Source organism: Diplotaxodon limnothrissa, linkage group LG16, assembly GCF_057381915.1.
Source record: "Diplotaxodon limnothrissa isolate DT_005_m linkage group LG16, D_limnothrissa_male_GT1.1, whole genome shotgun sequence".
In the NCBI taxonomy this organism is placed as follows: domain Eukaryota; kingdom Metazoa; phylum Chordata; class Actinopteri; order Cichliformes; family Cichlidae; genus Diplotaxodon; species Diplotaxodon limnothrissa.
This window is the reverse complement of record NC_140611.1, coordinates 16958320-16983123: the sequence shown is the minus strand read 5'-3', so window position 1 is coordinate 16983123 and position 24804 is coordinate 16958320. Positions and strand designations below refer to the sequence as shown.

The following is a 24804-nucleotide window of genomic DNA, read 5'->3' as shown; positions in this document are numbered from 1 at the left end:
CTTTAAGGTTAATTACTGTAGCACTGAACCACATCTGTGGTCAGAGTGCCATTGTAAGCGCTAGATAATGTAGCTATAATTAGGGGGTTCAGTGTATGTATGAACAGGTCTTCAACAGAAAGTCTTTAAGCTGGATAATCCCTGAGGCAATGGCCACAATAACTGGTTAACATTTTAAAATGCATAACTTTTGCTGTGTCTTTACCCAGCGTTCACAGTACGCCTGGATTATGAAGCAGTGTAGAAAATTCAAGCACTGTGTTTTAGTGTGGACTGAGGAAAACAGAGACTTTGCAGTCCAGGTCCCGAAGTCTTCATCACATGCCCACTTTGCTGCTGATGCTAGAAGCCTTTGTACATTCTGTATTTGATCATGCTACTGCTGCCTGCATGTAAGGGAAGCCTGCACAGTGCATGTGATATATTGTCTTAATCAAGACCATCTTCTTGCTGAAACACAGTCAGAGCCTGTATTTCTGTAAAAATGACTTCATTGACTGCTAAAGTATTAACTTCACTGACAACACTACTCACTTCAGTGTAGCATATAATAATGCGGTGAACTGAGAACAGTTCAAATGAACTGTAGTACATTTGGATGATAACAGAAGAGTTAAATGACCTGTCTGAATGTTTATCATGTAAAGGTCACTTTACATGATAAACAGGTCAGTGTTCCTTGTGACTTAATCCAGACATTCAGATAGCAGTAACAAAAAAAGAAGAAGAAAAAGAAATGTTGACCAGTTAGTGTATATATTTTTAATGTTTACCCTAAAGCAACATGCAACCTGCACTAGCTGGTTTGACAGCAGTATCGAAAGGATGTTGCTGTTTGTGGCTTACTGTGAGGATGTATGTTTAGCTAGAAAAAATGAGTGGGTTAGTAAAAGGTCATGGTTTGGGTTCAAAATGACTGTTTAGCACTTTTGCGTCACAGCAAGAAAGTTTGGGCTTGAACCTGTCGGTGTCCTTTCTGTCTCGATCTTGCGTATTCTGTCTGTGACTTCATGGGTTTTCTCCAGATGCTCTGTATCTTCCCACAGTCCAAAAAGATGCTTGATATAAGTGTTGATTTCAAAGTCGGTTGTACAGGTGAGCGTGAGTGTGAAAGGCTGTTAGGGTCTTTTTGTTAGACCTTTGATGGACTGGAGACCCCAGCAGGCAAAAAGCAAGGACTATAATTCTGTCCAGTCTATGATCTGGAGACCCCCTGGTTCTCCATGAAACTAGCTGGAAAAATGATTACAGTGGATATATTGGTGTCTCTTCAATGCCCTGTTTATAGTAATAACTAAGAGTTCAAGAACAATGATGGCAGTGGCTGTCCGTTAAAAAACTGGGAACTGACACTTGTCTTCGGTGTTCAAATTTACTTTAATCATCCATCCACCCATCGCTGTATGTACTTTTTTTTATTCATCTTTGACATTTGCTTCTGAAGGACAGCAAGCATAACTCTTGCAACTTGCAGAATGCTCTGAAAATTGACTTATTTTGTTTTGGGGTGTTTCCTTATTTTTTTATTTTCTAGTTTTTTGCTTGAAGCATCAGGTTTTCCCACAAATAGACTTTACATAGATATCGGCAGGCTGTACAGATATTTTAATGTCTCATGACTCATTTTAGCATTTTTGTGATTCTTATCGTCTGTCTGAAAGGACGATATACATCATTATTGTGCAAGTGGACAATCATCTCGCTCTTATTTTAAAGGTTCAGTTGTTACTAACCACCTAGCCCCATCCTTCCTGTGTCATGCTTTGCTGGTTTACTGCTGTGCTGGCAAAATTATTCAGCTGCTTTGCTCTCATCCCGGGCATCATCTTGGATGGCAGCTGCCCATATTGGTATGGGGAGATCTGGAGATCCACTGTAAGTTGGAGAGCCACTTTTACTGAGACCTGCAGTATTTGGAGACTGCTGCATGTGTCACTACTACAGTTGGAGCCCATCCAATTGTGGTAGGTGAAAGAAACACTGGAGAGGCAGCTGATTAAAATGCTCAACATGTCAGGTTAAACATTTGCATTTATAAATGGTATTCTTTAGCATACCTGTGCCTGCTTTTGAGCGCACCCAACCCCTGAAACCCACCGCTGCTGTCACAAATAGAATGCAAATCTTGAGAGCACACCGACTATGCCAACATTGACATGAACGATTTGATGTCTCACACGTCTTGCTGTTTTCCTCCACAACTGTATAAAGCTGGTGCTGCCAATCTGATTCCTTCAGTAGCTCAACCCCCACTCCAAGACATGGTCCAAAGGCTTACGATAAGGATCGGTACAGGTGGGGGGGACTCAATTAAAAAGCCAATCACCAACGGATAGACTCTATCTGTCCATCAACACCGCTCTGCCCAGGATATTTAATTGCTCCGCAGGATTCCCCCCTTTAAAGGCAACCTCTGTCAGCCACGTATCAGGACGCACAAATTGGCTGCTTGTTGACAGATCAAATCTTTCAGGAAGATGTGCTTTGCTCTGGTTTGTTCATGCTAACAACACATAGGCTCAAATTTGTATTTAAGAAGATGAAATTTCCTGCATTAGGGCTAATAAACTGGGTTAACTGCTGCCATATTGACTGACTGCTCATTGATCCAAGTGGGTGTTATGGAGTGTATCAGCACTGATTGCAGATAGACTGCAGCGCACTATATGGCTGGATTAATGTGGGTCTCTACTGTAATCCAAGGCCAGGGTGAGAGGAAAATTAGAGAGGTTAGAGTATGGACCCAATATATAACATACAGATCCAGTTTCCGAAAATTGCTTCTCATCTCTCGAGCTCTCAATCCAGGATATGTTGGCACCTTCTTACATCAAACTATCATGTGAGCCAAAAAAGAAAACGCAAAAGCTGATTCAATTAAAGGAAAGAGAAAGGAATCGTTGTGTCGCTTCGTCGTTCATCCAGCGGTGGCTGTCGTGAACTTACTGTGAGCGACATTAAAAAACAAAAAGAAACATCTGTAGGTGATGTTAGTGAGCTGAATTCCCTATACTGGTATTTCATAATCCTAGAAATGACAAAATGTTCTTTCCCTTTGCACATTCTCTTGTGGATTCAACCTTCGACCCGAGTGTCCAGCCCCCGTTTGTTTACCAAATTAAGTTAAGGGTGTACACAGAGTGCAAGAGCATGTGTGTTTAGTGAGCAGAAAGAGAGGGGTGAGAGAGAGAGAGGGAGAGAGAAAGCACGGAAAGTATTGTGCAACAGCCAGGGACTCTGAGGTTGATAGTATAAATAGTGAAGAAAAAAAATCAGAAGGCTCTACAATCTAACATGAAAGATTCCAGCTTGTCCAAGATCATTTTAAGCATTGTTAACCTCATCCCTGGTTGTATACTTATAAGGAGTCTCCTATTGTTAAAGCTATCGTGGGGAACCAAGTTTTTATTTTGATAGAGCAAAAAACGTATTAAGACAGGCAGATTTTTTCAAATGATGTCTGACCGGTGTATTGATCCAAGTTTTTTTTTTCTTTTTTCCTTTTGAGTAATGACACAATCGCTAGAGCAGCACACTCACTGCTTACTGGAAGTGACTCATGTTGCAGAGCTTGCCCCCAGACTCTGATTTGAGGTCGCTCGACATGTTTCCATGGCTAGGATAGAAAGGTATGTCAGTGGAAGGCCCGTCTATAGGCGATGACGTTTCCTCTTTCAAACTAGCGTGCGATTGATTTTAGCCAAATATGGCTGGTTAAAGGAGGAGAGAAGAAAAGGAAGGAAGCCAAGAAAGAAGGATGGGAGAGTATTCAAAGTCAGCATTTTCAGTCTGTTTTGGATCATTTCTGAGACTTTCCCCTTCACAGAATCTTTTGGGAGTTGCTTCTCTCTATCCTCCATGCAGATGGTTTCTACAGACCTGTGTAAGGATGCTGCGTGGATCACTGTGAACTTTGTTTCCAGTTGTACTGTAGGTCAACTGTTAGGAAACGAAATTATGTAAACAGCATGTGGAATCCATTTGGAGGGCTGTGGCATTTCTACACAGCTGAATTTAGGCTCCTACTACAGGCCATAGCTCTACTCAATTAGCTGCTTCAGCCAGGTATCAACATGGCACAGCGTCGGCTTAAAAAGAGAGGAGCAGTAATCGAAGTGAAGGCGTGAGTAGATGAGTAATAGAGGTAAACACAGCTGCTGGCTTTTATTGAGTGTTATTGGAGAGCTGGAATGGGTCAAACCAAGGGGAAAAACTCGGTGAGCGAAAATAGCTGCGCGCATTTGATGTAATAAGTGTCAGTGTGTTGGAATGTTTTGCTTGGTCCGTTGTGCTGTGCGTTGGGGTGGATTTGGTTGTGTCAGCAAAAAGTAGGGTTAGATAGTCGCGACACTTTGTGAAGCTGCATCAGGAGGACTCTGCAAAGGCTATTAAAAAAAAGCCACGAGAAAATTGCCCGTGCGCGCGCATATATGCCTGCATGCAGGCCGCTGTTTGGATGTAAGAGATGGCGAGTGAGAAAAAAGGGCAAAGGAAGACAAGTGAAAAAAAATAAGAGTGTGTGTTTCACTGTTTGAGATGATATTATTTCTACATGAGTTGTTTACAGTAGATACAGTAGTAGATGAGTCACTGTATTGGTGCCTTGGCATGCTTGCATTGTACAGTTATTGTACAACATCTAGGTCGATCTTTTTGAGAATGCACGTGTGCTGTGATGCATTCGGAAGACAGGCCATTGGGAGCAGTATGTACACAGTGCATATGTTGGGGGAAGGGGAATCACATTCAGACATACATGTTGGAACACAAGTACACACACATACGCTACCAGAGCCTAGGGGATAAGAGACAGTAGCCTACACAAAGAATTCGCCATTAGGGTCGAGTGTGCTGGCATCCCTTCGGGCAGGTGAGAGTGGGTGGGGGTGGTAAACATGTGGGTGGTTAGTGGTGGTAGAGTTGATGGAAAGGATTTTTTTTGTTGCTTTTTTGTGAGGGTACTGAACTAATCCATTAGTTCAGTGTGGGAAATTAGAGCAGGGTTTCACCCTTACACTCATTTTCAACATGTTGAAAGCAGCTATAACTTCTTCACGAGCGCTGAGAAATGGCAAAATACCACAAGGTTCACTTGCTTAACACCTTTACAACACTGAGGACGCTTTATATTTCCCTTCTATGGCGGCCTCCCACTGTAAAGCATCAATAAAAATATATTCACCGGTTTTTCATTTTTTATTCACGGTGAATGCTGTACAGAAATGTGCCCGCGATGCTGTTCGGTCTTTTCGAGATGATTAGTAAGTACCGCAGTGTGGTCACCTCAACCAAGGACCTGTGAACTGAAAGTAAATAAGAGACTGGTACAGAGGCACCGAGTGCATCTTATATTGATCCACTGCAGTCAACCAGCCTCACAGTATCTCACTCTCGTGTACAGTTTAGCCGTATGGTGGTATAAACATACACAGAATATTAGAGTATCTTCCTGAAAGGCTAAGCCAAGTGCTCCACACGTTTACCCTGGTTTGCTTGGCTCCACCTCCCCCTCCTTTGGTACAAGTGAGGTTTTTGTGTCAGAGGCTATTTTAGATGCACAGCCACTGACCGTGCTGCATTTACTGAGGTGAGTGAGTGTGTATGCATGTGTACGGTGTTTCTGAGAGGTCAGCGGATTATGCTGAAGCAAGAAGACCTCATAGTAAACTATCTCTTCAGGAGCTGTTTTGTGGTGTCTATTGTGGTTTCCAAACTCGATCCAGCTTTCATACTGAACATTTAACTTATTCTTTCTCACGATTTCATCAAAATGACCTTCAATTGGACATAAATAGTCTAGAATGGTGTCACAAATTGCTTTGACTTGGGAGTCGGAGCTTGCTTGAGTAATGCCACCTCACTTTAGCGCTGTCACGGTCACAGCTTGTTTAGCTGTTTCTCTGCTGCATTTGAGGCACATGATGCAAGAGGATGTCAGACTCTTCTGTTTACCTCTCTCTGGAGCAATGTGGAGGAGTGTGTGTGTATTTGTGCACGGCTTGTGTGTGCATACACTGTAGGTGTGTGTGGGTGGCTGTTTGTGTTGAATGGGCATCCATATTCTTCTTTCATGGGCAGAGCTGCAGAGTTTATGTGCATGCGTGTCTGCCTCTGAATCTAAGATAAATATGGTTCACGGTGGGTGCAGGCAGAGGTCACGAGGTTTGTGAGTGTCTGCGAGCCAGATTGTAGATCAGAAAAGGGGCTCAGGAAGTCAGCTTTATAAGAAGTGCATTTGAGACACAGACAGAGACACAGACAAACCAGACAGCGACCGACTCTTCTTTTCGCTTTGAGTGTTTCCTCTCAGAATAAACAGCTTCTTCATTTCCCACAGTTTCACAAGACCTAGAAGGGACGGAGGTGGTAATGGTGGAGGTGGGGATCTTTCACAATGAAAAAAGTCACTGAAAAAAAAAAAAGATAAAAGATTTCCCTTTTGCCCTGTTGTAACCATATTTTGACCATTTGACTCATTAAACAAGAGGCACTAGGGAAATATCTGGCTAAAGTGTTATTACTTGTGCAACTTGCTTTGGTCTGTCGACTCTTTGGTTTAATTTGATAAGTTTCACTTGATTAAATAAAGCATGTGTCAGTGCCGGTCTGCGACATCTTCTCATTACCTTGAGGAAATTTTATTGTGAACCGCAGATTTGTTATTGTAACCACACTCATAACTGACTTGCTGTATGTCGTGGTCGTTACAAATTATTCTGCCTGTGTGCGTGTGTGCTGGTGAAGGCAGCGTACTTGAGCTGCATCCGGCGACCTCATCCCCCTCATCATGACAGGATTACTGACACAGGATCCCCCTGCCCCTGGCAGAAATAGCAAGGACCCAAGGGCAATTCACCAGAATATGGGAACTTCCGTGGGCCTTACTAGTGTGTGACTCTGTGTCTGTGTGTTGTTTGTGTATTTACATGGGCATCCACTCTATAAATGGAGCCGGTTTCCTCTCAGGTGCTGAGCTGCCTGGCTCAGGGAGGAACACTATGAGTTCACTGCTCTGTGGCTCTCTCTCACACATGGCAGTGTTTCCATAATTTCAGACGTCATTACACTGATTTCTAAGAATTTAATTTGAAGTCTTCAAATGATTTATATCACGGGTACTGCTGTTGCTTCTTTAACTTTACACCGCACAAAGTCGCCAGAGCGCAGGTTTTTCTTTTTAAATTTAATTTGGAACACGACGACTTTTATGGGGAATTTCAAATTGGAGCTTTTCTTGAAGCTGGGTGTAACCATTATGACACTTGGATCAATGAAATCAATACTCATCCTTTGCTAGGCGCAGTCAACCTGTTCACATGCTTTGGGTGTCTATCTCTGGAGCTGTCTCAGGCTACTCTGTATTTGATTTTCCACACATCCGTGCATCCAACCATCCAAAATCCAATTCAGTGTTTTGTGGGGGCTGGACCCTATCCCAGGTGCCATGGGGCGAGAGGCAGGGTGCACCCTGGACCCAATTTGTCACATGGCTTTATTTGGTATTCGGTTTTATGAAATTTTTTTTTAATACACATCATTTTTTTTTTGATAGGCAGCATCTCAGTGATATCGTTTTTACTCTTAATTTCAAGAATAATCATACAAGGATTAGCCATTAGGTGACACCTCTGTAATCGCTCTGTTTTGTTGCTGCTGACAACCTTAATGTGCCCATTTACCTTTTATTTCTAAAATCATTATGTATTCATCCTGTCTCTGAGTTTTTCCTTTAAATTGATAAGGAGCTGATAAGTTCCCCAAGTTTCACAATATGTGCCAGAAATAAATCATCCAACACATGATGAGTGTGTTCTGTCTATTAATAACTGTGTACATAAAGCAAGCTGTGTTTTTCCTCTGTGGAACTGATTTATTCGAAGAGGAAATGGGCGGGGTGTTTTGAGGTAAAAGGCATCAGTTGAGTGCATCTTTGAGGGGGTTTTAACCCTAAAGGGAACTTTTTTCCCCTCTCTCTCTCTCTTTTTTAAACAGGGTAGGGTGTATAAGCTGTAGTTTATTGCCATTGTGCTTGTCTGCAGTCGGAGAAGTCCACGCTTTTATGAGCAAGGAGGTAGTAGCTCTCTGCTCTCTTGAGCCCCGTTCAAAAATGTCCCAGAAGCATCCAAAAGACTTCACTTGCTGCTCTTGCCAAGGAAAATACGTCTTCTGAAATGGAAATTCTGAGACCATTCACAGAGTGCCAGGAATGATTTAAAAAAAAAAAACATGTCCAAAACAGTACATCCAGGCGTGAACCCTAAACACACATACATACCTTGGACAATCAACAAACACCATCAACACTGACGGTGTTTCTCTTTTCCTGTCTGGTGAAGGGATTTTATTTAGATAGGAAGTACCTTAATCTCATTTTCATGAGAGACCTTAAAGGGGAACTCTGCTAATTTCAAACGTCAACTCATCGTATTGAAAACAGTTATTTGCCTTATTTGTTTGTAATCTTTATGTCCCTTCTGTGGCTCTGAAGGGAGTTTTTTTCATATCTATCAACATAATCGGTTTTTCAAACATGATGGAACATTGACGCTGTGAAATCCATACTTTAAAATGGTTTGCGCTGCGCACCACTGGTTTGTTACTGCGCCGATGGCTTGTTGGCATGCTGGCCAAAGCAACGATGTGGCTCACCCGCAGCGCGCTGAGAGTTCAACTAATTTGAACTTTGACCGCTGCGCACTGTGACAAACAGCGGCAGACTACCAATCAGGAGCACGGGAACATTTTCCGGTGGCTTCAGGGTCATTTTGGTCATCAACAGCTATATTGTAGCAAGCAGGAATGAGTTGACTGCCCCCCACTCCCAGCAAAAATCAATGCATCAGGTGCTTTTTTACGGTCTTTTACAGTCGCCAGCAGGCACAGAAGGCAATATGGAGGATAAGCTGATGCTGTGTGTCTGAATCCCTTAAACTCCACTTAATTCCCACACAAATTATCATTTGACATCCTGGAGAAAACCCAGGTTCCAAGTAGACATGTCAGTTGTATGTTTTACCAGCCATGCAATTTGTTGTCAGATATGAATATGAGTTAACACAGCTAAGATTTTCTTTATATACATTCCCCAAATAGCTCTATGGATTTATCTGACTTCTCAGCATCATATCTGGTGTCACTGACGCCTGTGCTGCTGTTCTTCCTTTGAGAGTGCTTGGGTTTTCTATCTATGCATGTGGAAGAGCATGGGATTGAGGTGTGCTCTTCAAGGCTTTTGCTGGGGAGGCCTGAGAGCAGAGCCAAGCAGCCAAGTATAACTTAGTCATCTGCAAATGAAAATAAGAAGTTCTCTGACTAAAGTGGTCCTGTTTGAATTGCATTATTTATGTGGTGTTTAGCTTTGTAGGGCACCACTGACTGGATTGGGTTTAAGATTCAAATGTTGAGCCCTTGACCGCATAAAATGCCATAATTTTCCTGGGCGCAGTTACTCTTCGAGTACTAACTCAGCAAGGAACTATGCACGTAGCTCTCAAGACCAGAATTAGTTCAACAAGATGAGGTCATGCACAGATGCAGCTTAACATGAAGCAGGCTGAGATTGAAAATCAGCTGTGATTCGGCTGATCCGTCTACTCTGCTAGCAAAAAAAAATCAGTAGCTTTATGTCCCAGTGTCTGCAAAAGTATCACTCATCCAAAGCTCTTTGTCTAGCAAGTTTTTTCCCCTCATTTCACCTTCTTTATTGAGAAATTGCTACAGTATTTCTTTACTAGTTTTCAAAAACCTCTGTGCACTGGCTGACTTGAAAGAGAGGAAATGCTGCAGTGTGCAAGTGAGCTAACAGTCGTAGGTTGGTTATCAGGCCAATGTGTCACATTGGGGTGTCCAGGGGCACAGAACAGGGAAGTGAGCTGCAGCGAAGAGGCCAGCAACAGACAGCCTGGGCAAAACACAGGAAATGCTTATTTCGCATCAACTACAGCTCTGTCCCTTTTATCCATAGAACTAGTTAAGCATTTATTTACATTTTTAAATGCATTTCTTGCTTTGCTTTCTTGTTCTCCCTTTTTTCTTTCTCTCCTCCCTTTGGTAGAGGACTGGATGGGAGGGGGGGTCTGTTGGCATTCTTGCACCGTGTGCTTTGCGCTCGACCGGGCCTTGGCTCATGTCCATATCCCCTCTCTCCCCTCTCTCCCTTCTCTGATTCCCTCCCTTCCTCCTCCCCGCTAAACAACCCCCTCCAACCCCTTCAACTCCCCGTGATTGCTTTCCTAACCACTGCTTTTGCCAGTAACTCTGCGCTCTTCAACCCCCCCCCCCCCCCCCCCCCCGCCATCTCTTCCTATCACCTTCCTGAATCCATCCTCATGTAACCCCCCCATCCCCTCCCCCCCATCCCCCCAATTATTCATTACCCCTTCCCTTCCTCTCACCCTTTTCCATCCCTCTTCCATCCCAGCCCGTGGCAGCAGGTCCAGCCTCTGTGACACAGATGCACCCAGTTGCTCTGGGCGTTCGACATGGGAACAAAGCATTGGCGGGGCCCGTCTGTTGCAGTGTGTTACAGGGTGTGTGGCATTTGTGTGTGTGTGTGTGTGTGTGTGTGTGTGTGTGTGTGTGCTAGTATGTCCACATGAGAGGAAAAAGATGAGAAGGGAAGCAAAGATGGTGCACACAGCTAGATACTAAATCTGGTTTCATTAGCTTGTTTAAGCCTCAACTTTTACTTGAACAACAAAAAAATTAGAAATGTTTTTCCGTGCTCTTAGAGTGAACACCCAGAGACAGTATCAAGCACTTGCACAAAGTCACAGTGTTGTTCACCACCAACCGACATGCATCTTTTTTTTTTAATATAATTTTTTTTAGCCAGTCAAGTACTTCCTTGTTAAACTCCATTAATTAACACTGAACAGTTCATAAATAAAATTATTTCATTCACAGTGTTGGCAGCGTGCTAGTAGCACAGGTGTAAAGCTAAAAGACAAGAGTAAGCCACAGAGCTGTTTCTGGCACAGTGGTTTTTAATTTGATATGCTTTCCTTTTGATTTTTTTGATTCTGTATGCAGTGAGGAAATGTGCATGTAAACGAGCGCATGAGGTCAACATTTGGTCTCACAATGTCTGATGTCTTCTAGAGAAGTTTGTCTATTCTAATTTTTAACACTTTTTTTAAGGCAGCCCGCAAGCTTCTTGCTGTTGCCTCAGTGAGTACACAGTCAATAGCCGTCAACAGGGAACTAGGAGATGGTGAACCTCAGGTCATGGATGTTGATGTGCAGTCGGAGTTTCACTTCATTCAGTTAAACGCATTAACAGGCACGCAAATAAATTCAAACAATAAAACAAAGACAGCAGAAAATTCACAAATAGGTATACTTGGAGTATTTCTTCTGCTAGAACTGACATCAATCTTCACCTGCTCCCTTTACCTCCTTTTTTTTTTTACCGAGGGATTGTGGTGGGGACAGGAGGGCTTGTAGGAGGGAGAAATGAGATGCCTCAACACTCCACTGCCCTCCTCTCTCCATCCAACTCCCCCACACACCTGGGATGGCCATTTCATTTCAGAGAGCAGCAAATGGAAAGGTGATCTTAATCTACCCTGTTTCCTTCTAACCCCCCCACCCCTCCTTCTCTCCATCTCCCACACACAGTGCCTCATACCGCTGATGGACAGTGCACTGCTAGTTGCCTGAGCCTGCTGCCAGCAGAGCAAATTTAGTGATACTGGATAGGCATTGGTTTATCACCACCAACAAATTCTTTTCAGTTTCAACTCAGTCTTTGTTCTTATCTTTAATCTTTTTGATTTTTTTTTTTTTGATCTTCAAGCACTAGCTGTTAGAAACAATTCTTTTGTGGGAACAAAAGCGATTGACATTTGACTTCAGTCAAAGGAGTGCGACACGAACTCCTCAACACCCCTCAGTTATCTCATTACTCAGTGTTAGGGCTCCCCGACTGCCGTTAGCTCTTTGGTCATTATCATCACAAGCAAAGGAAAGCAGAGACCATTGATTTCCTATGAATATCCCTCTGCAGGCCAGTTCATTAGGTACTGCTCACAAACCCACTGGATTAAATGGACTTTAGGCACACGGGGAAAAGATTGCTACTTTCAAGAAGTTCTAATTGTTTTGCTTTTCCATCAGCAATAGAGTGAGCATTTAGCACAGTGAAGAAAAATGAATAGAAAAGGAAAAAACAACAACTTTTTGATGTAAGAATAGCAAACCCCTCAGGAAAATAAAGTTTTATCTTAAGTGTCTCTGTCTGGAGAGGTTTGGGTTTTTTTTTCTTTTTTTTTCTCGTGAATGAGGAGAAAGTGCATTTGCCATAACGGTGGTCATCCCGGGGAAAACAAAACCTCACTTTCTGCCTCTCTTAGTGCACTCCTCTCTTCTTTTCCTCCTCAACACATGGCTTGAGGCTGGACCGAGGCTGCAGCTCCACCCGCCCAGTCGTTACCATGGCAACGCTATCTGGGCCTACCAAGACCTGAAGCCGAAGGACATCCTGGACAACAATACAATAGCAGCACAGCCAGGGTACCTGAGGGACTTAGACCTGTGAGGCGAGATCTGGGGGGTTGCAGATTGAGGGAGTAAATCCTCCCTCTTTCTCTGCCTCCCTCACACACTCAACTCACAAACACAGTCAGGATTAGCCTTTCGCTTGAGACTCTGAGAGGTAGAGGAACAATACTTGGCATTAAACAGTTTTGCTGAAACAATTTTTGCATAAGAAATGTTTTCCGATAGCTGTCTTGAGTGGATACTTTGGTGAGTAAAAAACAAAAACAAAACCCAAACGTTTAGTAATTGAGCAGGCCACGGGGATTTTGTGTGATATGCAATATGTTTAGTGTGGTTAGATGGCCAGGACATAAGGTAAACAGAGATAATGTATGTCATTCATTACCGCCTCAGCTTTTATTCCTCAGAATTAGAATGGTCATGATTGCCGTGGTGCTGCTGACTATGAGGACTGGGCCGCAAACCCCGCTGCTGGTGCCAGCAGTGGAGAGTAATAGAGATGTTTAGGGTCTATTTGCCTTGCTTGCATTCCTCCATGTACTGCTGCTAAAATAATAAGAGGGAGGGTTACCTCAGGTCGGGCCCAAGCTGAGGGATACGGAACATGCATTGTTGTCATTGGCTCCATCTGAGTATCGCTCTTAAAGCCACAGTGCGGAGCTGAGGACACGGGCACTGCTGCCCACTTTACAGACGCACCGTGCTCAGAGGCAGAGGGATGGGTGGATCTTAAGAAATACTTCAAATAATAATGTGAATTAATGAATATTACATTACACCTTTAGAAGTGCCACAACTTCAAACGGCGCTCATTGTTTTCTCTATATAAGTGGCTAAAGAGGAAAACTCTGAAGACGGGTTGTGTTCATGCCTTTGCTGTTGATTAACTGTATATGAAGCATGTGTTTGTATTCCATTGAAGTCTTAAGAGGATTTCTTTCAGTATTATTAAGTGTTATTAGCCCCACTGCAGCCCACCAGGCAATTCGAAAATCTTTATTATAAAGAAGAGAGACTCACAGTTTGTGTGCGTCTTTTTGTGTGTGTGTGTGTGTTTGTGTGTCAGCTTCTGATGATTCTGAAACATGAAGTCATGTCTATTTAAAATGTGTTTATTTCTCAGTGGGTGTGAGGACAACATTGTAGATGTCCATGTGTGAATAAGTGAGTGTGGGACCTGCTTAGTTATGCTAAAACACCCGTCTTACACCTCCTCTGTGTTCCTTCACAGGCAGGCTAAGAAACAGGATGTTAATGCTTGACGGAATGCCTGCAGTCCGAGTCAAAGCCGAGCCCCTGGAATCGGAACAAGGGGTAAGAGAGCAGTTGTTTTCCAGACAATTCCTTTTTTTTTTCCTGCTTTCCTTTCCTTCTTTCCTCCTCCCGGCAATGGGCTGATAATCACTCCCAGGCCTAAGCAAGTGAGTGACTGAGTGGAGGCTTAGAGGAGTGGTCGGAGAGCATGGTAGTAAGAAAAGAGAAGAGAAGAACCAAGAGGAAGAGAGCCACAGCTGGAGCAGGAATGCACTGGGGGTCTTTTAGGGAGGTGACTGGAGCCAGCGGAGTCCACGCTGGCTGGCTGGACGGGTGGGTGAGGCCTGTGCAGATGTAGCCTCGTCACTACTCTGAGGAGGAGGAGGGTTGCATGGGAAACTAAATCTTATCTATCTCTGCCTGTTCCTGCTTCTTGACATCTCTCAATTTTCCTTTATCCTCCCTCTGGGGTTTCTCACAAAAACACATGCACACATTAATACAGGCAGACAAACAACACAGCATGCCACACTCCTTCTCTGCACACACTATTACGGCTTCATCTGCTGCTTTGTTGTATCCTTTGCATGCCTCTGCTCTCTCACAGAGCTCCATGTCACCTCCGTGGTGTTTCTACACAGAGTAAGAGCTTGTCACTACAAGCCCATGTGAGCGCAGTTTAAAAATTCCACCAGCAAATCTGTAATAACTTTGTTTACCCAATCGGCTACATAGAACAATTTACTTTCATGAGTTCATTTAAATGTATTGATCATGTTATGTATAACAGAGGCACCTCGCGTAAGCTTTTCATGGCCCACATACAGTATCAGTGCTCTCTGGTCTGACGTACCTAGAAATAAAGTGGTCTTGTTATGGTGAAGCTGTTGCTAGGTTACAAGGGCTCTGTGTTGCTGGCATAGCTGTGTGTGTAGTGGGCGCAGACCACTTAATATTTGTAACCGTGATGAATTAGAATTCACTTATTATTGATTTCCATTCATAACCTATCAATAACATTTTTAGCTCTCTAATAAATCACCAAGATCACTTTGTGGGATAACGGAATAGTTTCTGTTGAGATGAATCTGGGAGCATTAACCTGTGATGGATGAGAAAAATACGGGCTGCTGATAACCCGTCAGGTTATCTCGGAGGCCTTGCAGAGAATTGTTTGGCTGTGGAGGTGGTTTGTGTTGATAAGAATTGAATCTCCACATCTAAGGAATTGGCATAGAGGGAGCAGGTGGTTACTTTCTGGGTGTCCTTTCCTCAGCTGCAGCTTAAGGGTTTGAGAGCTAGGCTCTTGCGCTGCTACCTCATACCTTGGGTTTGAAATCATTCTCCTTGTAATGATGTCAGTCACAGACAGGATGTGAGCACTGCAGCCCACACAGCTTTGAAGTGCACTAAGATCCAATCTTGCCCTAACAGACCGAGCTTCCCTTTAGATGGCAGAGGCAGACAGACAGTTTAGGCTGCTGCAGAAATGTGGTCTTCATTTGGGTGGCGTGGGGCCAAGGGCTTGCTGGAAATGGTCTGCCTCGTTAGACAATTCGCCTGCAAGGGGCTGGAAAATCTGCCCCGCTAACCATTATCCCCTAATAAAGACAATGGCATGAGGACGGAGGCAGGCAGGCAGGTTGAGCGGCTCTTGCTGTATGTGTGTCAGGTTTGTAAGCATGTGTGGGTTTGTATCTGTCAAAGTGAGAGTAGGGGTGGCTTAAGTTTTCCATTTCTGTTGAGTTGTGTTTGAAGAAGAAAAAAAGGCAGAACTTTCGTTTCTGCATGTTTTGTTTATGTATAGACCGTTCTAATATTTTGACGAGAGAATTTTAAATAGAGTTCTTACTTCTCAACATTACGGCAGCACTCACAAATGAATGGAAACAAAAGGTATAATACCAATGGACTAAAAAAAGCAGTAGATTTACTTTTATAGGCTTGTAATAGTGTTGCAAGTATACTTTTCTGTAAGTGGCATGTTTGATGTCTTGCTGTAAACTGAGTTTGTGCCATATGATCATTTATTGTAGTGCAATTTGCTCACTTACCATTTAGTACATTAAGTTACTTTTAACTACTTTATAAATAAATTAACAGATAAGTAAAGTTTTTTTTAAGAAACAGTGTATATGTATTTTATTTAAAAAGGAAATGTCATTGCTAGAGCGCCAACTAGTCTTTGTTTATAGGACACTTTCCAAGTGCACTGTCATTACAAACATACACAAATGCAGACAGAATTATTAGACCTCCCTATGAAAATTTAGTTTTAGTTCAGAAGTATTTCCAAAGTACTGTTAAACAGAGAAAGGAATTTTTAACACAGCTTGTCCAAACAGCCTAGCCTTATTTTGGATGCTTACATTCAACACAATGCCAAACTACCCGGTCAAAATGATTAGCTCCTCTGACGTCAATAGTCAACCGTGTGTACTGTTTTTTTGCTGGTTAACAGCCTGCAGTCGTTGGTTGTCGTTTTCAACAAGCTTCTCTGATGTTTCCTGAGCAATCCCAGCCTGTTATGTGATTATCTTCTGGCATGGACATTGGTCTTCAGTTCATCACACAGATTTTCAGTAGAATTCAAGTCAGGGTTTTGCACAGGCCAGTCAATAATGCTCACGTTGGTCTTCTGGAGGTAGCTCTTCACCGTATGTTTTGGGTCGTTGCCATGTTGAAAGTAGCCAAAGCACTCTAGTTTCATCTCATTAGACCTGCACAGTCCATTGTTGTGCCTGCTTCTAGTTATTGTTCTCCCAAATGGGTTAAGTCATTCACTGGTGCCTCGGTAGTCGTTCTGGAGTCTTTACACACCAACTCTCACTAGTTTTCTTTCAGAGGCTTTGAAATCTTTAACTTCTTACTTCGACCAGGCTTCTTCTGTACTCTGTGACTCTTTCAATTTCTTTTGATTTCTGTTCTTAACACCAGGAAATGTTGTGATAACTTTTTATATGGGTCTTCTACTTTGTGAGCGTCAATAGTCTAAACCAATTTCTTTTGTTTTTCTGAAATATTTCTTGTGACAAATAGAAACAATTTCTGTTTTCCAAAGAAAACTAGTATGTTTAGAAATGCTATGTTGAAAACTCTTTGCTCTTTTAAAAAAGCACTTGGGAAGATATTGCCAGAAAAATTCCATTTCATTGATTGTCCTAAACAATCAACATTTAGGACTGGGGCAGCATATCTGTTTTATTCATAACATTATTCATTCTGCACTTTACCACATGAGATACTTCAATGTCTTTAACTGGTAAGAAGACCTGCTAATACTACATGATTTTAGGAGTGGGCTACACACACTTACTAAGAAAGACACTGTTTTCAAAACACTGAGATTAGCCTCGGTGAATCTAACGGCTTCAAAGCCGACAGGCGGTATAGCTCCGGGCAGACTGTGACACTCGCTTTCTATACACAAAAATGGAAACACAGAGAGACCATGTGCAAAAGCAGCTAGATGGTAGCCCGAGGCTCAGCCAAGAAAGGCTACGTCAGACTGATGCAAGACAAAGTAGAGATGACGGTTAATGTTTAACTCCGTGTGAAATTTATTTAGATAATTTTGTCTTGGTAAATTCTTGATATAGCCACTAGATAGCAGACACTCAACCATAAAAAAATCAAACAAACAAACGAAAAATATAAAATGTGAATTTGAATAACCTAAAGGAGGGACGTGCTTGTTTAAATCTAGACATTGCTAGCATGGAGACTCAACAGAGTGTAACTTTTATTAAGCAAAGCAATGCAAGCGTCATCCGTCTCACTTGAGGTTGTTTGTATAAAAATGATAGGTTTATGTATCCATCTGTGCGTATAAATGTAGCCTGAAGCATGTTTAAGAATACAAGTGTATTCCGTTTCTTTGCCTCTAAGTACCAAAAACGTGTTTTAGAATAGAATAAAATAGAAAATCTCTTTATTGTTATTGTACATGTACATCATCAGCCGTTTGGTTTGGTTTATGCTTTCACACCAGTGGCTCTTTAATTAGCTGCAAATCTAACAGTTGAATACTCAAATAGTATCAAAAAAGTTGTTGTGCGCTGCCCATAACATCCCCACAGTGTCGGAGTCTCTCAGTGGTGCACGGGCTTTATTGTCTCAAACATGCACAGCCGGATACTGATCGCTGTTCTTGCTGATAGAGTTTGTGGCTCTCTCATAGCTTCTCTTATCTTCTTACTCTTTTTTGCACTTCATCACTGCACCATAATTCTTTAACCAAAAAACCAAAACCTTATTTGTAAACTTTGGTTTCATCTTCCTCTTTGCGATGAGGCCCACAAGTTCGATCGTAACAGAAAAGGTAGAAGGGAACCTGTATGACGCTCTCATTGTCGCTGTGCTGGCAGCCTTATGCCACTGTGGATTCGCAACGATCTAAGTTGCTTCTACTGAAGCCTTTACTGATATTTGCTTTAGAATCTCTAAATATTCTATATGTGCCTGTAGGTTGCTCTCGTTCTTTGAGAATAACTTTTAAAAGAGGAGAACTTTATAACGATTCGTCAGCCCCTTTAGGGAAGTGTCTCTGTTTGAATAGTACTGACAAAATTGAAGGAGATGTGATGTTATCTTTATCACAGTACACTAGAACTGATCATGTCTTCCATTTTCTTAATAAACAGCATGATTGAGCTTTTTTTTTGAAGCAATACCCCTGAAGAATAACACAAACGAAATGCTGTGAAGGCTCATGCCTGAAATCGGTGGTGGGTAATGACCCAGACCATATTTTACTGTGGATCTTGACACGACACCAGTGACTCTGAGCTGAACCCCACTGAGGTTCAGAGTTCATCAGAAAGCATTTTTCATGGGGCATGGTTTGTTTTCCAACTGAAGAGGAGTTACGCTGCGTGAAGTTTTTTTTTTTTGTTGTTTGATTCATGGGGTTGTAACACTTCCTGTAGGCTGAAAACAAGTATACAAGTCTGGAGTAAAAATAGTAAGCTACTACATAAAAGAACACCCATACACACCACTCAGAAAAATTCGTAATTCACCGCAGATCGACTCTCAGTCAGCATTACATAAGGAAAAAGAAATGCGAGTCTCTGAAAACAAAAGTGAGCATGAAAACCCACATTAGAGAACATTTTTTCATTTCTCCTGCAGCTGCTATTGGAGTGATTTTTTTTCCATTTAATTTTAATGAGCTTTTCCTGTTTGATTATTTAAAAAAAAAAATCCTGGACGTGCTCACTCCCTGATGGCACTAACTGTGACTCAGCCTCTGAAAGGCTCCACTGTGAGGATCAACACTGCTTACCACACTTTGCAGCACCCACGTTGAGCAGAGTGAGCCGAGATCAGCCGCATCACATGCAACTCGGCTAATCTGACATTAGAACAAAGACCGCGATATCAAGTAAAGGGGCCAAAGTTTGGGAGCCCTAAGAAGCAAATAGTAGCAGGGTGAGCGTCACATTTTCTACCGTGTGTGTTCTCTATTATCTTTTCCAAGTAAACAGGTTCCTGAAACGTGTGCAGACAGATGGAGAGGTTGTGTTACAGTCTGCTTGGTGTTAAGTGAAAGATGTGTTGAGGGATACGCTAAGCCACCAGCATTGGCCTTAGGAGGCCCATTTCTGAGAGACGGAGAGAGACGGTCAGGAAATTGAGCCCATATGATGTTTTTTCACCGTCACAAAGGAGATTTAAGAGAGAGACAAGGGGAGCCAAGAGAGCTGCGTTTGTGTGGGAGTCATGGAAAACAGGAGAAAAAGAGAGAGTGCAACCCAGGGCAGGAGAAGAGAACGAGGGAGCGAAAGGAGGCGAGTTTTAGAGACGTTATCTTTACTCGTGCATTTCTGTGCGTGACATCATGCCAGTTGAAGAGCTTCACGGGAGAAGTTGAACTCTTAAATGAATATTTTGCTCTGTATTTGTGTTTCATAACAAATATTTCCACAAAAACTATTAGAACTTGGATTTCAGCCATAGAAACACTCTGTCTTTTGAGGTTAATGTATTTTGTGGCATTAAACTGAAACATCACTGTCTCTCTTACGCCCACAGTCACCCAAAGTGCGCCCTTACACTGCGATGGACGGCGTCCCCTTTTTCCTCAGCAGAGTTAAACCGGAACCTCCCGAAGACCTGCTCGCCCACGACCTGCACTTCCACACGCAGACCGAGCCCGTCGACCTGTCCATCAACAAACCCCGCCCCTCCTCTTCATCCGCCACCACGATTTCATCGTCATCCCCCCTCAGATCCGCCTTCTCCCCGTCTTCGTTATCGTCGTCATCCTCCTCCTCCTCCTCTCCATCTGTTATCACCTCAGCCTCGTCGGTGCTCACATCAGGCCCTCTGGTTGCCCCGGGAACTGGGATGAGAGGTCAGCCATATTTGCACATCCTGCACTCTGTGCCTCCGCCTCCATCCAGCCCTCTGAGCCTGCAGGGAGCCGGGAAGCTCGCCAGCCATGTTCACCGCATCCCAGTTGTGGTACAGTCACTGCCCCTCATGTACACCACTGCCGTTCGATCACCCTCCAGCCTCAACAATGCCATCATGCTACCTCTGCTGGATGAGGCCAAAAGCCAGGGCAAAGGTGAGACCCTGCTCGCTGAATTTGCTCTATATTTATACAGCTAACTTTGTTCTGTTGGGATTTCTATTAAAGCTCTGTCATTATTTTAATAAGATACACTGCAAAAAGTTCAACTATGATTCAGGTTTTGAACTGCTGCCTTTTTTATTACATTTATATTTACTGAGCAGCCTGGGCCCCTGTGAAACTCTAGCCCCACATCTTGTTTTGGTGTATTTTGCATGTTCTAAGACGTACTTATAAGGAAATGTTGCCCTATGGTGTAACAAAGTCAAAATGATAAACATTTTAATGTTAGATTCAATAAAGAGAAGTTACATATTCTAGCTTCTCCTGGCCATTACATTACAAATACTGTGTAGGCTTACCACAACCTAAATCCACTGAAGGTTTTTGGACTTCTATCCTCTACCTCTGCAGTAGAGCTATATCTTGAGGGGGGGGGGGGGGGGGGACTTTGAGCTGCTCCCTTATTTCCCAAGGGGTCACGACAGCGAATAGATTCACTTGTTTGAATTGGCACCGATTTTACACCAGACGCCTTTCCTGACGCAACCCTCTCGATTATCTGTGATTGGAACCGGCCCTAGGAGTACGCCAGCCTGTGACTCCTCCCGATCTCAAACTGGGGGTCTTTTCACATCTATGGCAAATGTGTAAACCACTGCAACTATCTCTCAACGCCTTTATCACTGAGCTCAAAGTCTGAAAGGCTTGCGTGGATCAATCTAATCACTTTCTTTCTTTCCTACAAAATGAGCTACCTGCGATGCCCTGCAGGAAAAGATAAAGCAATACTTTCATAATGCAATTTCTGTGTTTGGAGCTAGTATTACCACGTTTTTCAGATTAAAATGTATCTCAGGGATACATATATTTCAAAAGTTTCTGAATTGAATTGCGTACTTTTTAAGGTCAATTTTTCTTCTACACCAGTGAGTTTTAATTAGGAAATCACGTTTTTGTTTTATTGAAAATTACAATTGTATTTAAAAATGTAATGGCTTACCACCTTGTTGGCGTGTTTCACCACTGGTGGCCATCATGATTCCTGATCAGCCTGACTGAAGGATGACCACTCACCTCAACCATGTGACCTAGATACTAATCCAGATTGGGTGAAACCTCTAATAGGACATTTAAGAGTTTGAAAGTGCTGGTACCTGTTCTTAGGCGCTACCTTTTGAGAAATATTACTTTTAAATCCGTTAACTCACTTAAAATAGGTTATAATCATAATAAGCTTCAATGTATTCTTACTAAGAGGTGTATGAATAGAGAAACCGCTCGCAGCTTTCTCTGGGAACAATTACAGAAGTTTTTTTGGCTGCACCTGGGTCAGATATAAGGGATGGCACAAACTGACATTTAGCACTGAGGATTTTGAAATGTTAGAGGGGGAAAGCTCAGTGATAAGCTGTGTGGTTTGTTATCTGGCAGGTGTTCTGCTCTGTCTTTAGTCAACACATTGCTGAGAAGGCAGACTGTCATGTCCATGCTTTCAGAATGGCCTCTCGGGCAAAAATGTTGCCCCTTCAGAGGGAAGATAAGGCTTAGAGCTTGAACGCCTTGTTTGTGTTTAACAGCCTCCAGTGCAGGTAGCTTTCCCTCTGTCAAGAAGCAGAAGTCTGGGGTAGTCTGAGAGTTAGACCTCTCCGGCCTTGCCTTGGATGTGTTGTTGGTTTTCTCTCTGGGTGTGGTTTTACTGCCAACCACTGGATGAGACCCTACAGTAGGTGTTTCTGTCCAAGTCTGAGCTGTACACAGGGCAACTGTTGGTTGTAAAAAAAGGTTGCTTCTTTTCACTCCCTGCAGAAGGAATAGACACATTAAGGCTCACACCCGTGCATGTACAGTACGTACAAGCAAACAAGCAATGATATGTAATTAGAGCATGTGCTCAAACAGACACTCGGCCGGCTGGGTGGGGTGGTCCTCAGAGATGGCCGTTTTTTTTTGGTTGTTGTTTTTTTTTGCTTTTTAAAATGCTAGATGTCAGTTCCCAGGGAGAGGAGAGAGGAAAAGAAGGAAGGATAGGGAAAAACAAGACTTGCATAATAGGGTGTGGATGGATATTGAAGATGGGTGGCACTCAAGCAGACGCATCCACACACACATACACAGAGCAACATCAGCAGTGCCCGGCTCTGAACGCACCCAGCACAAAGGAAACGGGGTGAATGAGTGCTGGGTGTGGTGGACGCAGTTACTTTTAATGAGAGTGCAAACGGTTGAGAAGCAGAACATTTGGTTATTTATTGCATTTAATATGATGTCTACAAAATCCAACATTCCACCATCAAAGCCAAATCAAAAATGAATTAAAGCAATAGGAAAAATATCTATATCTGTCTATCCATCTATATATAGAGAGAGTTTTTTTGTTCCTGCCTTATCTGGAATTTCAAGTGTCACTACTGGCCGGTGGTTAAACAAATAAGTTGTTGACATTAGGCAAATCCCGAACTAAATCCAGCCCCCCTCCCACCCCCCACCAAGAAAACTTTAATGCGATTATTAAAGTTCTCAGCGTAGATATGAGGTGCACACTCACTCGCTTTTCACATACATACACAGGTTGGCCATCCTCTTTCAGAGAAGGCGGGTACCCTTTCTTTCACTGCTGTCTCCCTGTCTCCGGTAGGAGGTTGCCATGGAAACAGGGCTTGACTGGAAACAACAGGAGAGAAAGGAAGAAATCCGCTGCTCTGCCCACCTCTCCACCACTCCTCCTTTGTGTCCCTAGTTCAAAATACCCCCACCCTCCAATCCCCATTTCCAAAACGCGATGTATTTCTAGCTAATTACAGGTTTTCCATAGGGTTCGGCGAGCTGGTAACCACTCTGCATGTCTTAGTCTACAACAACAGCAGAAACCTTTAAAAGCAAAAGCTCCAACTGAGTTACAGCATTATTTCTGTGTCCAACCCACCCCTCCAGTAATAACACCATGTCTGCTCCTAACTCTAGACCATTATTATGGGCCATTATGGCCACAGTCTCAGCTGAGAGGGCAGAGAAGGTGAAGTCCTGATAGCTTATAAAAGCACCCTGGCTTACAGTAGATGGGGATGTTGTAGACCTCAGTGGAAAATACTGTATGTCTCCGTATATTCAGTGTTTCCGGTGATTTTAAGCAAGAATAGCCTTTACAGAACCGTTAACAGTGTACATTTTTTTAAGTGCTGTATTAGAATGCCCTGCTGCTAATTCTCCATCTACAGCATGTCTTTGTTTTTTCTTCTGATATTAATTTATTGTGTTATCCGGGATTTTCGCCGCATCTGTCGGCTGAAAGAGAAAGAATGGACAGAATGACTCCAGGCTCTGGCAGCATATCTGATGAGCTGTCCAAGGGACAAGTTTTCACAGCTTGTGGAATAGATGTAACCTTACTGCGTAGCTCAAGAGACAGAAACCACTGAGCTCACTGGCTCAGAGGGTCATGGTTCAACAGCATTGTGGTCTTTTTTTCCTTGTTTTTCATGGTTTTGGTCCATGTTGTCCAAAAGGAAACAAGCACCCACATATACAGTTTGCTTGTTAATTTTCGAGGTTGAAGAAATTAGCAGCTGATCTCTTCAGGTGTTGTGTACAGGTTCGTCGCTATGATGAATAAGATTCTATTTCAGGTGTGCATACTGTATAGAGGACCAGATGCTCACAGTTGCTCTCATGCGTGCACATGTTCTTTTAAGTTGGAAACAGTAACAAATGCGCGAATGTTTTCACACGCTGCTCACAGGCAACAACAGCTAAACGGTGCTCCACCCTGTAGTCTTATCTTTGTGGTTGGAGGCAGATAGAGATTATGTGCACACGTGTGTCCTTTTCGCATGCTACTCTGTAAGTACGCAACCTCTGGGTACAGAGTCACGGTCGACTGTTCTGTCCTCCAGTTAAATGTTTCGTTTGATTGACAGCTCCTGAGAGAAAATACTGGAAAGTACTGAGGCCATCTCAACTCACGCTCAGCTACTGCATACAGTATGCTAAATAATGGCACACAAAAGAATACTTTTGGGGTTATTCGGATGAAATTGTATATAAAGGAGTTACTTCATTATAATTAGAAAGACGCACAATGTGATATGCCTTATAAGTTTACAGCGCCAGCTCCAGTTTCATGTGTCTGTCTCCCATGTCTGTGTCCCATCCTCACAGCACACATAGACCCCAACGGCCTGTCGCCAAGGCAGATCAAAAGTGACAGCGATGACGATGACCTGCCAAACGTGACCTTGGACAGTGTTAATGAGACCGGCTCTACCGCGCTGTCTATAGCCCGTGCTGTACAAGAGTGAGTATATTCATTTTTTTTCTTGAACACACGCCGGAAATCCTGGTGCTGACTTTTTTTTCTTCGCTAACTTTAAAGCCATAAATCAAATGTGGATCTCTGCCATGAGTTGGGTCGGAGTTATGACAACAAGATGCTCAGAAGTATGTGGCTTTGGTTTTTGCGTTCTTTACCA

General features: G+C 43.0%; 1 protein-coding gene across 2 annotated transcripts in view; it reads left to right on the top strand.

The window, feature by feature from the left end:
• Positions 1-24804, top strand: part of klf12b (Kruppel like factor 12b) — a 38528-nt gene that overhangs the window by 3282 nt on the left and 10442 nt on the right. Inside the window, exons 2-4 of one of the 2 annotated variants that reach the window (XM_085373711.1) lie at positions 13733-13815; positions 19792-20329; positions 24494-24629. In XM_085373711.1, coding sequence (XP_085229837.1) covers positions 13750-13815; positions 19792-20329; positions 24494-24629 — 740 coding nt within the window. In that variant the 5' untranslated portion in view covers positions 13733-13749. Of the gene's footprint in view, positions 1-11677; positions 13816-19791; positions 20330-24493; positions 24630-24804 lie in introns of those variants that run through there. The other variant, XM_085373713.1, reaches the window with a different exon arrangement.